General features: G+C 36.8%; 1 protein-coding gene across 1 annotated transcript in view; it reads right to left on the bottom strand.

Annotated features, from left to right (window-relative positions):
- Nucleotides 1-14,517, bottom strand: part of SHPRH (SNF2 histone linker PHD RING helicase) — a 47,315-nt gene that overhangs the window by 15,923 nt on the left and 16,875 nt on the right. Inside the window, exons 11-18 of the mRNA XM_083855987.1 lie at nucleotides 13,875-13,953; nucleotides 11,796-11,959; nucleotides 11,456-11,712; nucleotides 8,501-8,622; nucleotides 5,925-6,013; nucleotides 4,080-4,169; nucleotides 3,342-3,449; nucleotides 2,697-2,839 (exon numbers count right to left, since the gene is read on the bottom strand). Of these exons, the coding sequence (XP_083712113.1) occupies nucleotides 2,697-2,839; nucleotides 3,342-3,449; nucleotides 4,080-4,169; nucleotides 5,925-6,013; nucleotides 8,501-8,622; nucleotides 11,456-11,712; nucleotides 11,796-11,959; nucleotides 13,875-13,953 (1,052 nt within the window). The remainder of the gene's footprint in view (nucleotides 1-2,696; nucleotides 2,840-3,341; nucleotides 3,450-4,079; nucleotides 4,170-5,924; nucleotides 6,014-8,500; nucleotides 8,623-11,455; nucleotides 11,713-11,795; nucleotides 11,960-13,874; nucleotides 13,954-14,517) is intronic.

Genomic DNA, 14,517 nt, shown 5'->3' with positions numbered 1-14,517 from the left:
AATCATTCCAGTGTATCCCCAGAGCTGATACCTGGTATTTTTAGAACAGAAAGACTTTTTCCAAGACTTGAGAGGTGTGGCCAAATACTAGTAGTGAATGCCAACCTGCAATATTCTGGTCCACAACGCAGATTTCTAAGGGTAAACCACTGCACATACTTACAGCCTTACTTGTGTCTGCTGGCCAACAAAATGATTTTCAATGTACCTGTGCAATTCACAGTAGACACACATACCCATCACAAAAATACACTTCATTCAGCAAGTTAGCTTCCAAAGTTAAATTTATTAAATGGACATACCAGTATACTATTTTCCTAAAACCCAGCTGTCTTTTGTGACTGGAGGGGTGTTGCAGTAATGAACACAAACATGAACACAAGTTAAGCACTTTCCACACTGTGTTTTTCCTGAGAGCAGAAGTCTCTTGCTAGAAGAAAGTGCATCATTCCTACAAGGTCTGACATTGATGTACAAGACTGTGGTTCTACACCATACAGAAAGTTTGATCCAAAACATCCATTTTGTACAGTGCAGAGAGAAAAGCACAGGTTTAACATTACTAAAGCTTGGCATTCAATATGACCTACTTCAGTAACATGCATTTTAAAACAGCATACACAAAGTTTGCCTAACCAGGTAGTCTGAAAATAAATGTAAATTGCAACCACAAGTCTGCTGTTAATATAATCAGTTACCAAATAACACCAGCTTTATAAAAATCTCCCTCACTATACCATGGATTAATCATATCCACTACTCAGTTAAGAGTACTTGTTGCTTTCACCACTGACCAGTAGTACTTGATAAGACACTTTTTAAAATCTCATATGCTAAAATAAATTGAGAAGGAAGTAAGTTTGATCCCTGTGTTATAAAAGAAAGTTTAGTCACAAATAGTTTTTCCAAAGTTATGCAAACTGTAAGCAGCAATTTAAGAAGATACTTCCTAAATACCTAACTTCAATTAAGGAAAAGAAAGTATCACTGTGAGACAAGCAAACATGCAGATGGATGTATAGGCATCAAAGTTTTGCATGAACATGCAAACAATCCTTTCCTTCTACTTATTTTGACCAGAATGTGATGCTGTCATTCTCAATTAACTACAAAACGTTTCTATCCAGACTCACAGACTGGCTGAGGCTGGAAGGGGCCTCGGGGTATTGTCTTGCTCAAATGCTCTCCTCAAGCAGGGTCACCTAGAGCTGGTTGCCCAGGATCATGCCCAGATCACTTCTGAGTATCTCAAAGATGGAGACCCTCCAACCTCTCTGGGCTACCTGTTCCAGTGCTCAGTCACCCTCACAGGAAAAAAGCGTTCCCTGATGTTCAGAGGGAACATCTGGAGTTTCAGTTTGTGCCCTTTGCCTCTTGTGCTGAAGAAAAAAGAGGTTAAGTTTTGTATCTTTATTTAGATTATTCAATAGAATTATGTTAAATACAGAAAATAAAAGACACATTTAATTCCATCAAGAAGAAATTTCAACCTTTTGGAATCAGAATGGCAGAGCAGTCAGGTGGAGGATACATCTTTAAATATGGAATTAAAATGTGTGTATCTTAAGTATTTAAATTTATACACACGTGTTTTATAAACTTGTACGCAGATGTACATAAATTTATATACATATATTTTTATATGTCATAAATATAATAAAAATATATTTGAGTAAAACATGATTCAGAAAGACTGTATTTAAGAGCATAAGTTCATGTAGCTGAGAAAATTGCCTGAGGTTAAACTATGAGAGCACTGTCCTTCCTATGTCTCCCTTTTCTGTGATGAACTTACAGACCTTCATCCAGAATGTACAAGAGGGGGTTAGGAGAAAAGGGTCTATTCAATCCTATAATTTAGGGGAGACCTAATTGCTTTCTATATGGAAAGCAATTATCTAACTGGAAGATACAGAGAAGACCGAGTCAAACTTTTATCAAAGGCACCTGGCAAAAGAACAAGAGACAATGTACACAAGATGCAACACAGGAAATATTAACTAGGTAAAAGAATTTTAATGTCTTTATTTTTCCACCAAGTGAACCAATTAGTGGAACAGGCTTCACATAGAGACTGCTGAATCTCCTTCCTTGGAGGGAGACCTCCTTAACAAGTCAAATCCCTGTGTAACTTTACTGGATTGAATGAGCATGGGTCTGGATCTTAAGATAGGGGTTGATTTAAGTGACCTTTGAATGTCCCTTCTGAATCATTACTGTGTAATTGAACCCAAAAAGAAGTGGTATACTGTTGTTTTGAACATGAAACCAACCTCAACTTTTTTGCTTAGAAAAACAGTGATGCTATTTTACAGTGTTACACAAGGATTTTCTGATATTGTCTGTCTACTTCCCATTTAAGCAAGACAATTTCTTTTACAGGTTACTCAATTTTAATGTAATAAACTTTGAATTCTTCTAACTCAGCAGTTTCATGAGTGCAGAAGACTGTAAAACCACAGTAGATAATACAGAAAAACATTTCAAAGAATTCTTATCTAAGAGAAAACAGTAATTTTCCTGCTTTTCTTTCCAAGTCTTCTATCTAGTTGCACTTTTTCAGGGACTGATTTTGAAAAATAATTGCAGTCCAGATGCTCTGAAGCAGCAATCTTATTGCAATTGCTAGCACAAACTAGAAGAAGACTTGAGTAGATTTAACTATATTTAAGAGCCTGTTTCAGTTATTCTCTTACTTCTCTGCCATGGAGAGTTTACTTGTCTGCTGTTTGTAGTTGCTGGTTATCTCGTTTTGCACACGTTGAACCAGCTCCTCATCAATGGCATACTGTATTGCTGTCTGGATGACATCCAACCACCAAGGAGAACCTGAGTGTATCTGTATGAAAAAGAACAGATTTACCCTTGAACATTCACCAGAAAACCAATCTACTCATTGGAGCAGAGGCATATATTGCTCTTTAGGCCATGATCAAACACAGGCTGTCTAATTCCATGAAAAGTGGAGGACGAGAGCGTGATTAAAAAATATCCCATCTTCTGTTGACGTGTAAACATATGACTAAGAAACTGTTTACATACTCCACACCTTTATATTCCTTCAGCAGAGTCACATTCACCAAGGCTATCTGCAGCCACACAGAGATAACTGTGATCTTCCTAAAGTTTCTTCTTTCTCTCTCTGTCTCAAAAGGAGATGAAAAGACTATTTAATCAGAGAAAGCAAAGTTCCCTGTGAAATTATTAGAGCGACACTGAAGTAACCTTGTAATTTTAACAGGTGAAAAAAGATAAATAGCTAGAGTTCTGGATAAACAGATGAAAATAATATTCTTTAAAAATGCCAAAAGTCAGATACGAAACGTTTAAGAGGTACCTGCCTTTCTTTGAAGTTCCCGAATGGTTTGAAGAACTGGCTGTAAGGCCTGATGGGCTTCTGCAACTTCTGCATTGGATTTACTCATATAATGCTGTCGAAGTTGTTCTGCCTGGATGGAAATAAGAGTTTAAACCATCCACAAATCGTATCTGTGAGGAATACTGCAAATGTGAAAACTCCCCAGCTAGCAGACTGTTTTTAAATGGTTACCTATCTATCTACTACCCACCTTCATTTGTAAGCAATATTTAGCAATACTTTTTTACTCTAGAATCCAGCATTTATTAGTAAGCCAAACAAAAACATTTGAGAAGATAAATTACCATAAAGATGTTAACTGTGCAACTTTGCTTTTGGGTAAGGCCAAACAACACAATAGGAATACAGTGCATTACAAAAGGGAACCGGAATATAATATCTATCTAAGTTATTTCCACAGGAACATGAGGGTGGGGAAAATGCATTTTAGAGGTAAAAATTATTAAAATTTCCATAACACACACTCACAACATAACAGAGGCCACCGGCATTGAGAACAGCAATATTGTATTAGACATTTCTGCTCTCATCACACAGTAAACAACCCTTGATTTTACTAAGTTTAAGGGTATGTAGTTAACTCAAAAGCTATTTCTTTTGAAATGAAAAGAATTGTTGTTTCTTTAGTTAAAGAAAATGCTGAGGGGACAAAAAATAAAAATGTGCTCTTCAATATTTATGAAAAACAATTTATGTTTACCTCTTCTGCAAGTCGGCTATCACGCAAAGTTGGAGGAATTCCTGGGTGCTTTGCCAACAATTCCATCAAATTATGCGTAGAATGAAGTCTCTAAATATATAAAAAGTCAAGAGGAATCATGAAAAAAACCCATTGCAACATCTGTGACAGGAAAAACCTGAACAGCAATGAAAGCTTACAGCAAGAAATCAGCATGCATTTAAAATCAGTTTTGTCTTTCTATGCTAAACTAGAAGCACCTTATAAAGAAAAGCTTCCTTTCCACATTTTACTGTGATAGGAAATGAAATATTAAAAGACCCTTAACATCTCAAAAGCAAATCAGCAGGCAAGCGTAATACCAGGGCATCAGATCCTATACCATACTCACTCTCCTAATTAAAACATTCCTTGACTATAATGAAAAACAAATTATTTATCTCTGAACACTTTGTTTGGTAAATGTCTTTTAGAATATTCTGAGAAACAATTCATTTAGCCTATCTAAAGCAAAATAAAGTGTAAGGAAAACACCAGATACCAAGAGCTGTAATAATTCCTCATATTTTTCTTTTGTCTGAAATAAAAGATATTGAAAAACACATGATCTTTTGGTATACTTTTAGGGAAAATAAATTTAATTATTAATATAAGGAAATTCTGCTCCTCTTCTCTGGTTTCATCCTCTGTTTCTCAAACCAGACCAATTATATCATGCTTCCTGCACAAATCCCACAAACTCATACTAATAACTTCCACTATCATAAACTTGTGCCCTTCTCACATCCTGGTTCCCTTCACCTCTGCCCTATTGCTATCTCAGCCACTTAAGAGGATTGGCCAGCAGTGACTTGCCAGTATCCCAAAGAGCTAATCCTACACAACTGACAAGACTTAACAGAAGTAAAATTTTATTAAACTAAGACAACATTAGGCAGCATATATTTTGAAAGGAAAAAAAAAAAAAAAACTTCATTGGATTGCACAATTCAGTAGGACAACTTAATTAACAAGCTATGAGCAGCTTAACAAGTTTACGCTAACACATCTATGCTAAGTGAAAAAAGCCACTAGGAAGTCACAAAGGAAAAGGAAAAACCAAAGAAGCACAACAGAGCTATCAGGTGACCACATGCAACACAATCAAATAATAATTTGCTCAGAGAAGCAAGTAAAGAAGCAGGCAAATGATCACTTCTTATCTGTGTGTCATTAATGTTTTAAAAATCTCTTATTATGCTGAAGAAAGTTTTGGTCAATTTAGAACTAATAGCTCTTGAAGAACTATAAATATGTTACTTAGAGAACCATGATTTTTTTACCAGGAAAATATATTCATACTTTTAAATAGTATTCAAAAAACATGAAGTAAATGCCCAAAGAGAAAAGGCACTTCAATTCTTTTCCATGTTTTGATGGCCTTTTATCTTCTGCATTGCAAATATTTTATTATTCTCTATCATTTAGCACATTAACATCACTCTCAGTGCAAATCCTGCATTCTCTAATTGCAGGATGTAATATAACACGGTGAACGTGAGCAGTCACATGCACCAGACTAGGAATTCAGCTTGTTAATTGTGCTGCAGAACAGCAGGTGGAGATCATACACTGCTTCAGGGACATCAAGAAAACTCACAAGCAGGTTTTTAGAAACACATTAGTGCTTTTTTTTTTTTTTTTTTTTTTTTTTTTAAAAGGAAACATGGAGGTCATGGAACAGATTCCTATCTAAAGATTGTGATCATTACAGCAGGCTGAAAGAGTAATTCAGCACACCACTGGGAGGAAGAAAAGACTGACCTGTTAAATTAAATCTAATTCCAGTTCTTAACTATGTCTCTTTACATTTCAATGCTCACTCACTTGCAAGGAATCTGTTTTGAGCTTTTCTTTGTGCTCTTCAGATGATCTTAGTACTTCTCTGTACAGCTCCGCAGCCAATTCATATTCTCCTGAATTAAAAAAGAGCAGCAAAAACACAAACATATTGTGTTGGTTTTTAAATATACAAGCAGGCATGACCTTACAAGTGTTACACTACTTGTAACATACTAAGATGCTCTCAGAGAGTCTGTATAGTAAGTGCCTGTCTTCAAGCAACTCTTTCCTAGTCATTCCACACCTCCCCCAAAAAATTTTGTAAAAGACAGAATATGATATTCTAAAAAAACTAATGCAGTTTCATAATTAAATATCTTTTGTGACTCTAAGAGCTATAAACATCTTAATCTTAAAATATGTATTCATGGTTGCATAAATAAAAAAAATAATAATCTCATGTTGCACTTAAAAAAAATCATCTACAACTCATTGCAGTGATGCATTGCTAAATTTGCACTGCAAATGCATTATTCACTCTCCCAGTGAAAACCATGAAAGTTGTGTCATACTTCAGAAATGCAGAAATGATTAGGTACATGCAGGGAGCATAACTACTGATGTAAGCTGCCAGCATCACAATCACTTCTCAGAAAATAGCTTATATCAATTAAAAAGAAATATAAAATTGAAGTTGTGTACGGAAAAGCAGCAAAAAAATAAATCCATTTTCTTTTCTCAACTGATGGAAATTTTCTTAGCCAGTAATACTCTTAGAGACTCTTAAAACATGGAGAAGTACAGGGACAAGAAATGCATAAAGACAGATAACAGAGTAAAACAAAAAACATCATCCTGTCTATGTGGAACGGTAACAATTCTATATCAATAAGATTTGCTGCTTCTTACATTGTAAGAGTTGCATTTGTAAGGGTGTAATCCTGCACTACAGAATTGCAATTACTTGTAACCAGCCAAAAGCTATGTGCTGAATTTGCTAACTTAAAGTTTGTCAGGCCTCCCTTAAATTTTTCTTGACTTGCCTGAACTTTTCACTTGGCTTAGCTGTGATAGCAGTTTCTGTAATTCACTAGGTGTCTGTGGCTAATTTTTAGTACATTTTTAACCTTTTGTGTATCTTTGTGTGGTACAAACACAGCTTTATATAGAGAGCAGTAAGAAGCAGTTATTCCATGTAGAATGAGACATTTACAACTACCACAATGATGTAGTGTAGGGAAATACAGGCCTAGTAACAATAGCAGAGGCTATTGACAAGTAAAGATACAGGATGCAGTGTAGAGTACAGCCATGGGATGCTAAGAGATGGTGCACAGGCTTGGCAGTGAATAAGAAAGCCATGGCTATAAACAACTCACCCACAGTCAAAGAAATGCAGACTTAGAGCTGGACAAAACTGGTTTTAGGGGCAACAAAGAGAACAAAGAAAGAGTATGTAACATTCATAAAAGGCATCATGTACACTAAATTTGGCGTTTTCATGGAGCTGCAGACCAATGAAGAAAGAGAAAGATGCAAACGTGCTAGCAAACATAAAAATGATCCTCACTGGATTCTTGTGTGAGGAAGAAACCATCAATATGAACAGCTTATTCCTCCTGATGAAGGTAGTGACAACTGGCCATTGCACTGCCACCACACCTAAGAGACCCTTGACCTCAGGGTCCAGATGGGCCTAAGTAGAAAGGTGAGCATAAAAGCAGGACAAGAAGTAGATACAAGTAAGTGTGATTGTTACACTTTTCTTTGCCTGTAGCAATTAAATTTGGACTAATAATAATAAGACCTATAAGTTTTCAATTATACTAAGACTAAATCAATGGCCTCACTTTTATGTAAGGTGTGCTTCCCCCGTCCAAAGACTGAGTGTAAGGGTAATACTGAGGGAGGAGTTACAGACCAGAACTCTGCCTCTTTTGTCCTGCTTTTGTTTCTCATCAGACGAATTTTTTATCCTGGTTTTTAAAACAGGCTGAACAATTTTTGTTACTAGTGTATTTTAGAAGCATTAGGTGTGTATGTAACTCTTTTTAAGCACTTAACTCTACCAGAAACACTTGTCTCCATCCTGAAATAGTAACAAAGTATTTCAAAACTAACTACAGATTATAGAAACGGAATAGAGTCTTTCTGGGAGGCAACTAAGAGAAAAGGCAGTTTGCCTGTTCTCTTTGAATAACGACTCTGACATGAGCTGAAAAAATTCAAACAGCATGTCAACTTTAGAAGAACATGGAAAAGAGGCATTTTTGCACATTCATAACTAAGTAATTTTATTTTTATTTTGTGGGACACTTGAGATTAATGTAATTATTTTGTTTCTCATTCAAAGCTTTGTTTATTCCTTATAATTCAGACAAAATCACAAAATTGACAGAGCTATCTAGCAGGAGCAGCAAAAGGTATCTACAGTCAGCCCAGCAGTTTGTATGGCTGGGGCACAAGGGAAGCCCAGAAAGCAGTATTGATAAAACAAAAGCAGGTTAAGTACAATTACATAAGTATGACTTCTTTTAACCCCCCAGTAAACAGAGATGGAGCATATTCTTTACTCCTGTACTGAAAGGAGCAAAGAATATGCTACAGCCCTGTGGTCTTACCTTTAATGATATGGATACCAGCTAAGCCATTAAGAGCACACACCAGCTGTCGATGAGCCTCCTCACACTCCGTCCGACATTTCTTTTGCAGAGATGCCAACAGTTCCTCCATGGTCATGGTGCTGAAAAGGAGACCAAAGGCCTTGAATTTGAAACAAAACTTACTAGAAAAGTAAGGGGGTCATGCTGAGCAGCACAGCAGATCATTACATGCATCCAGCATACTGCAAATGTTTTTTTTGAGATTTCTTTACTTATTTAAAAAACCTCTAGCTGTCAGATTTTCTTCCTGCTAGAGCTTTACCCTAACTTGAGTACGTCCAGAGTTGACATCTCCTGGAACACAAAGAAATAAGAAGCAAGAAGAAAATTTGAACTTGGTAAAATAATCCTTCATGGTGCAAAATATTTTTCTCCCTCTGTTAGTGGTGAACTGGACACAAGCAAAATATAACTCATTTTGTCAAAAGCTGTTCAGATGAAAACAGCTATGACAGACTACACTTCTACCCTCTGCTACCAATCTAAACACAAAACACAGGAAGTGTCAACGTAAAGAAGAAAATGTGTGAAATGAGAACAGAGAAGACTAGCAAAAATCATTCTAAACTTCCTTTTCTACATTTTTCATATCTGCAAATTACGAGAGGAATTTCACCAGAAGAGAATTATCTTAACATAGAAATACCAGAAATGTAGGGAAAAAAGAGACACAGAAACAGAAATGAGGAGGATGGAAGAAGGAAGCTTGAAGGATACCTTGAAGTAAGGCCACAGGTTAAAGAATCAGAGGACTGACATACAATAACAATAGCAACAGCCTGTAACAGCTGACCTGAGGCTGCTTCTAATACCAATTGCCGCTGTTAGACCAGACACCACCGCCCTCCACTGACACCCTGATCCTCAGCCTCATTCACCCTCAGGAGAAGCATTCAGTATTTGGTGTTCAGCACTGCGGAACAGAGTAAGAGGTGACATAACTCTTGCACAGACTGGGCTCAAATTGTGCTGGAAGGATACCCTTGCCTAGGCTTTTATTTTACCTTCCTTGTAACATTGTTCCAGCTGCAGAAACTGATTCTTGGTTTTATAGTACACTATTATACCAGAGTCACCTTTAAATCAATATAATCAACTATTCATAATTACTGAATTCTGCAAAGGCAATGGTAAACTCACATAACACCTGCACATGGTAAATGGTAAATATACATAACACAGCATATGCTGATACTTCCACCATTGGTACTTACCTTTTATTTTCAAAATCATCAGCAGTTCCAAGAAAAATTATTACAGCAGAAGGATGTATATTTAAAATATGCAATTTGACACACAGCCTGAGACTACTAATTAAGGGAAAAAGGAGGGGGTTTTACTCAGTTAAACTAGGAGAACCTAGAAAAATCTCTTTCAAGAACTTTTTTTTTCCTCTGAATAGATCTCATTTACTGCCTTCATTACACAGGTAGTAAAAAAAAGTCATCTATCCTAGAACAGAATATGCTCCAAACTCAGGTTTTTATTCTAGGCCCATGTCTTCTCTTATCTCCAGCATCAACTTTCTTATTTCAGTAACTTTCTCTTATTAATCAAAGGTCCTAGCACAGAATTTCTTCATTATTCTCCTATATATGAACAAAGACAGGAACCAAATCTTCCCTCTATTCTTGGCATGTCCACTGCTGCAGTTGAGTTTGGTTCACAAAAAAAGGTATGTAAACAGTGCTGGGAATTGATTTTTCTTTGTACATATGATTTCAATACAGATTTAATTTTCATTGCTGTTTTTTTCATCAGTTGCTATGCAGCTGTCACTGTGCAAAATTCCACTAAAATCAACACAGTACGAAGCTGTTCCCATCATACACTGCTCAGTTTACATATACTACATTTATACTACATTGGCACATTTTAATGCAAATATTCTTGTATGATGGGTGGGAATATCGATTTCTCCTACGTTTGAGGCCTTGCTTCCACATTAGCAGACTGCTATAGTAAGTGCTACAGCACAGTGTCTAACTATTGGTTAGACACAGTGTCTAACTATTAGTAGGTGCACAGTCAGCTTAAGCTGCTTAGGCACTGCAGGTGCCCTGTATAACAAAGAGCAAGGAATAGGACACAAAAATTTTTACAAGGATTGTAAGAGACTGAATAGAACGGATGAACTAGGAAACAGTAGTAATAATACTGTCAGTGCTGAAAGTTGAAGTTCTTCCCCACCTGTAGCTTAAAAAAAGAAACACAGACAGTGTTCTGACAGTCTGGAATGGAAACAGACTGTTCTTTCACAACCTCCCTCTGACTGACTGAAAAAGTAGCAGCTACATTTCCCAAAAAGACTGGCGACATCATTTTGTTTTTGTCTAACAAAAGCTGAGACCAAACTGGTACGTGCAGAGCACTTGTGGGGGAAGATGATCTTGAAAGTATGCAAATAAAAGAGCATTGGAACAGCTTTCAAGTTTGGATCTACATTTACAAATTCTGCAACCTCACATTGACATTTGCTTTGAACTAAAGAAATTCCATTCTGTTGATTCAGTTCTTTCATTGTTCTGATTCATGAATGTGAGTTTTGTACGAGAAAAAAAAACAACACAGTGGGCTTATTTTAAACCAAAACAAAAAAATCTGGTTTGTTTCATACTCAATCTGTTACCTGCAACACTCTAGTCATAGTAAAGTTAGAATGCCACTGGAGAATCAAATGCCTTCAGTATTACGCTCTTTAACACAAGAATGACACTAATGACCCCACTGTACCATGTTCAGCTTCTGAGGTCAGATTACCTTGGTGTGCCATAGTCACACAATTAACTAAAGGAGCTTAAATTAGGCTTATTTGAGGACTGTACAAGAACTTGCACTGCTGGAGACAGCAGGGCATTTAAGAATTGACAGAAATTCTTAAAGCAGGGCATTTAAGAATTGACAGAAATTCACCTTTTCTGTAGTGGCAAGAACTCTCCTCGAACAGCTTGAGGGTGACAGCAGGCCTGCCTCAGCCGTAGCAAAGGGTATAGAATAGAAGTCACAGTCCTTCTATCTAGGCTGCTAAGCTTAAGAGTCCAGTCCGAAATCTTCCTGAGTTTTGCCAATGCATCCTGGCAGCACACCTCGTGCTGGCGATGGTAGAAGTGTCTCTCCACAGGAGAGAAGTTAAGCCAGTGTATATTTTCTGTCTGAGGGGGGATTTGAATCTGAAATTAAAAAAAGAAAGTAAGTATTTTGCAAATAAAACTATTAATGTTCAGGAATTCTAAAATCCAAAACTTTTATTTACTTGGTCAATCACATCCTTCTTTGCTGATCTCCACATTATCTTCGCAATTAGACTGTAGAGAGGCCGGGGATTTTTCCTACAATAAGGTCGATACAGTAGTTGGTCCCACCAATGTTTGACCCAGTAAGGATCAACTCCAAGAAAAAGGACTAATCCATACAGATCTGCCAAGAAAAGAAAGTGTTTCTGTCTTAGTGCTTTGCAATATGTTTCCAAAAAATTAACTGCCATACAAAGACTATCAGGCATAAACAATCTCCATTCCAGCCTTTATCCTTTGCACTTGTTTTCCAGTCACTCCCTCAGAAAAATATTTAGTTTGATAAAGGGGACTGGGTGGTGGAAGGTGGGGGTTCTCTCCTTTAGCTCATTTTCAATTTCCACACAACTTGGGAGAATAAAGCTATTTATGAGACACCTTCCTAATTTCAAGTTTAGCAGAACAGAGTGAAGCATTTAAACCTATTCAGAGCAGAGGCAAGAGGCAGAAATTACATGATTGCATATGGTTAACGGGTTTGCCAGGTTTTTCTAAACCAATATTGCTCAGCATCATTACTTCAGAGCCTGCTGTGCACCAACTGTCTGCTGCCCACAATCCTAGAAGGGGCTGCAATCCAGAAGAATTTTCACTTCTCTACTAATGCATAAGAAATGAACAAAAGACACTTCAATTGTTTTTTTTGCTAATTGAGAGAATACACCCTACTAATTCTGCCTAATTCAGAAAGCCGTCACATTTTGGAATGAAATTTAAGAACATACTGACTTTAAACATCTGTCTAAATCTTACTGAAAAAATACAGAAGCAGATATTTAAATGCTGTGTGTGGATACTCCAGAAAGAGAGATATGTGATATCTTATAGTTCTTGAAAATCTGGTGGCTACATTCCTTATTCTGTTAGTTTACTCATAATTCAGTATTCAGCTGAAAGCATAAAGACATTCACCAAATACATCACAGACCAGAGGAATAAAAATCCTGGGAATCATTTCTATGCAAGAAGCAATTGTTTACCCAGAGGTCCTATCCCACTGCATTACAGCAGCAGTGGCAGAGATTGAAATGAGTCAGCAGTTTTCCTCCCCAGCGTGATGGGGGCTGCCTTAGCCTGAGAGTCTGTCAACACGTATTATGAACTGTATGACACTTCAGATATGTATTAAATCAACACTATCACACACAGGGCCGTGAAGGAGCTCATCATGACACTAAAATCAATCACTTCTTTCCACAGCTTTGCTTTATTAACAATGTATTCTTGCAACTATTACATGTATTTATAAATTTAATTCACAATTCCACAATGAATTAATCTAAAATATTGATTTTTACAACTTAGTATCCAAGCAACAGTCCACAAATGCTTACACTGATTTATCCACTTTGAAACACATTGCCCCATTGTGCACAATATATTCCAAAATCCATCAGAGAACACAGGGAGACAAAGCAGTTAGTCAGCTCCCTTGCTTTTATTCTATCTCTGTCTGAAGCCTGTCTACAGAAACTGAGCACCACACAAAAAAAAGACAAGATAAATGTCATCTGCTAACATACAGCTACCTACTCTACACTTGTCAATTCATTAGGTCCTTACATAAGAACTTGAGACAGCTTCATAAGCTTTAGCATGATTTTTAGAATTTACATCCATGGCAGTGGATGCCCATGCTAGTTCATACAGAGCTATGCAAAAAGCAAATATACAGCTTTGCCTGCTGTATTTGACAGTTCACAGGATTCTGCAACCAGAGGAGACTATCTGCAATGAAGAAGGGTTAATATTTATCCCCTCCACTAAATGAAAACTGAAGAACAGACTTGAGTCAGCTATTAGACATACAGCTTCTCTGCTCCCCAAAGCATTTGTCTAACTCAGGGTGACAAAAAGATTTCAGCTCTTCAACTTTTATATTGATAGCTTTATTATCATGCTTAAAGTTCATGGCTTACAGAGTTAGAGTACCTAATGAATTCAGAACACAACTAGCAGATGTTTTAACTGCTTCAAAGCCCCACCTGATTATCAGCATAAGGAAATCCCACAGATTACACTGCTCCATAAAATCTCACCTTCTAATCCTCGCTGCACAGGAGTGCCACTGACACACCAGCGATTGATTCCACTCAAACGGAGTGCCATTTCAGCAGCCTAATGAAAGGACAATGGTAGGAAAGGAAAAAAAGTGGAACACAGGCTGACATCACCTTATTTTTGAGAAGTCCGAACAACTTTTCAGAATGTACCCTTAGACCTAGAAGCAGCATTGGTGCAATATATTATAAAAACATATATAAAATTTTTGATCTTTTTAGAAGATAACGGAAAGCTGATAAAAGCCATGTCCTCTTCCAAGTAATCAAGTGTAACTAAGGGTTCAAAAAAGGCAAACAAATAGCAAAATAAACTGTATGTTAAAAAAAATTTAAACATGAAAGCCCGTAAGGCATTATATAAGTAGCATTTTTGTCTTCTTTTCTTGGGCAAAAAAACTGGACAAACACTAATTAAAATAATCCCCCTGCAGACTGTATCCCTTGAGTTTGCAGACAGACTGCAGGCTATTTTAGCTTCTAAACCCAAAGGACATATCTATGCCTCAGAACAGGCTAGTGTCTCCTTTGAAACTATCAAACACCATACACAACATGATGACCTAGTTCTTTAAATTGTCAGTATAGATTATGCTAAGTATTTTTTGAGCTGCATATACTT

Source organism: Zosterops lateralis (genome assembly GCF_965231275.1).
Source record: "Zosterops lateralis genome assembly, chromosome: 3".
Taxonomy (NCBI): domain Eukaryota; kingdom Metazoa; phylum Chordata; class Aves; order Passeriformes; family Zosteropidae; genus Zosterops; species Zosterops lateralis.
This window is presented reverse-complemented; position numbering and strand designations above follow the sequence as displayed.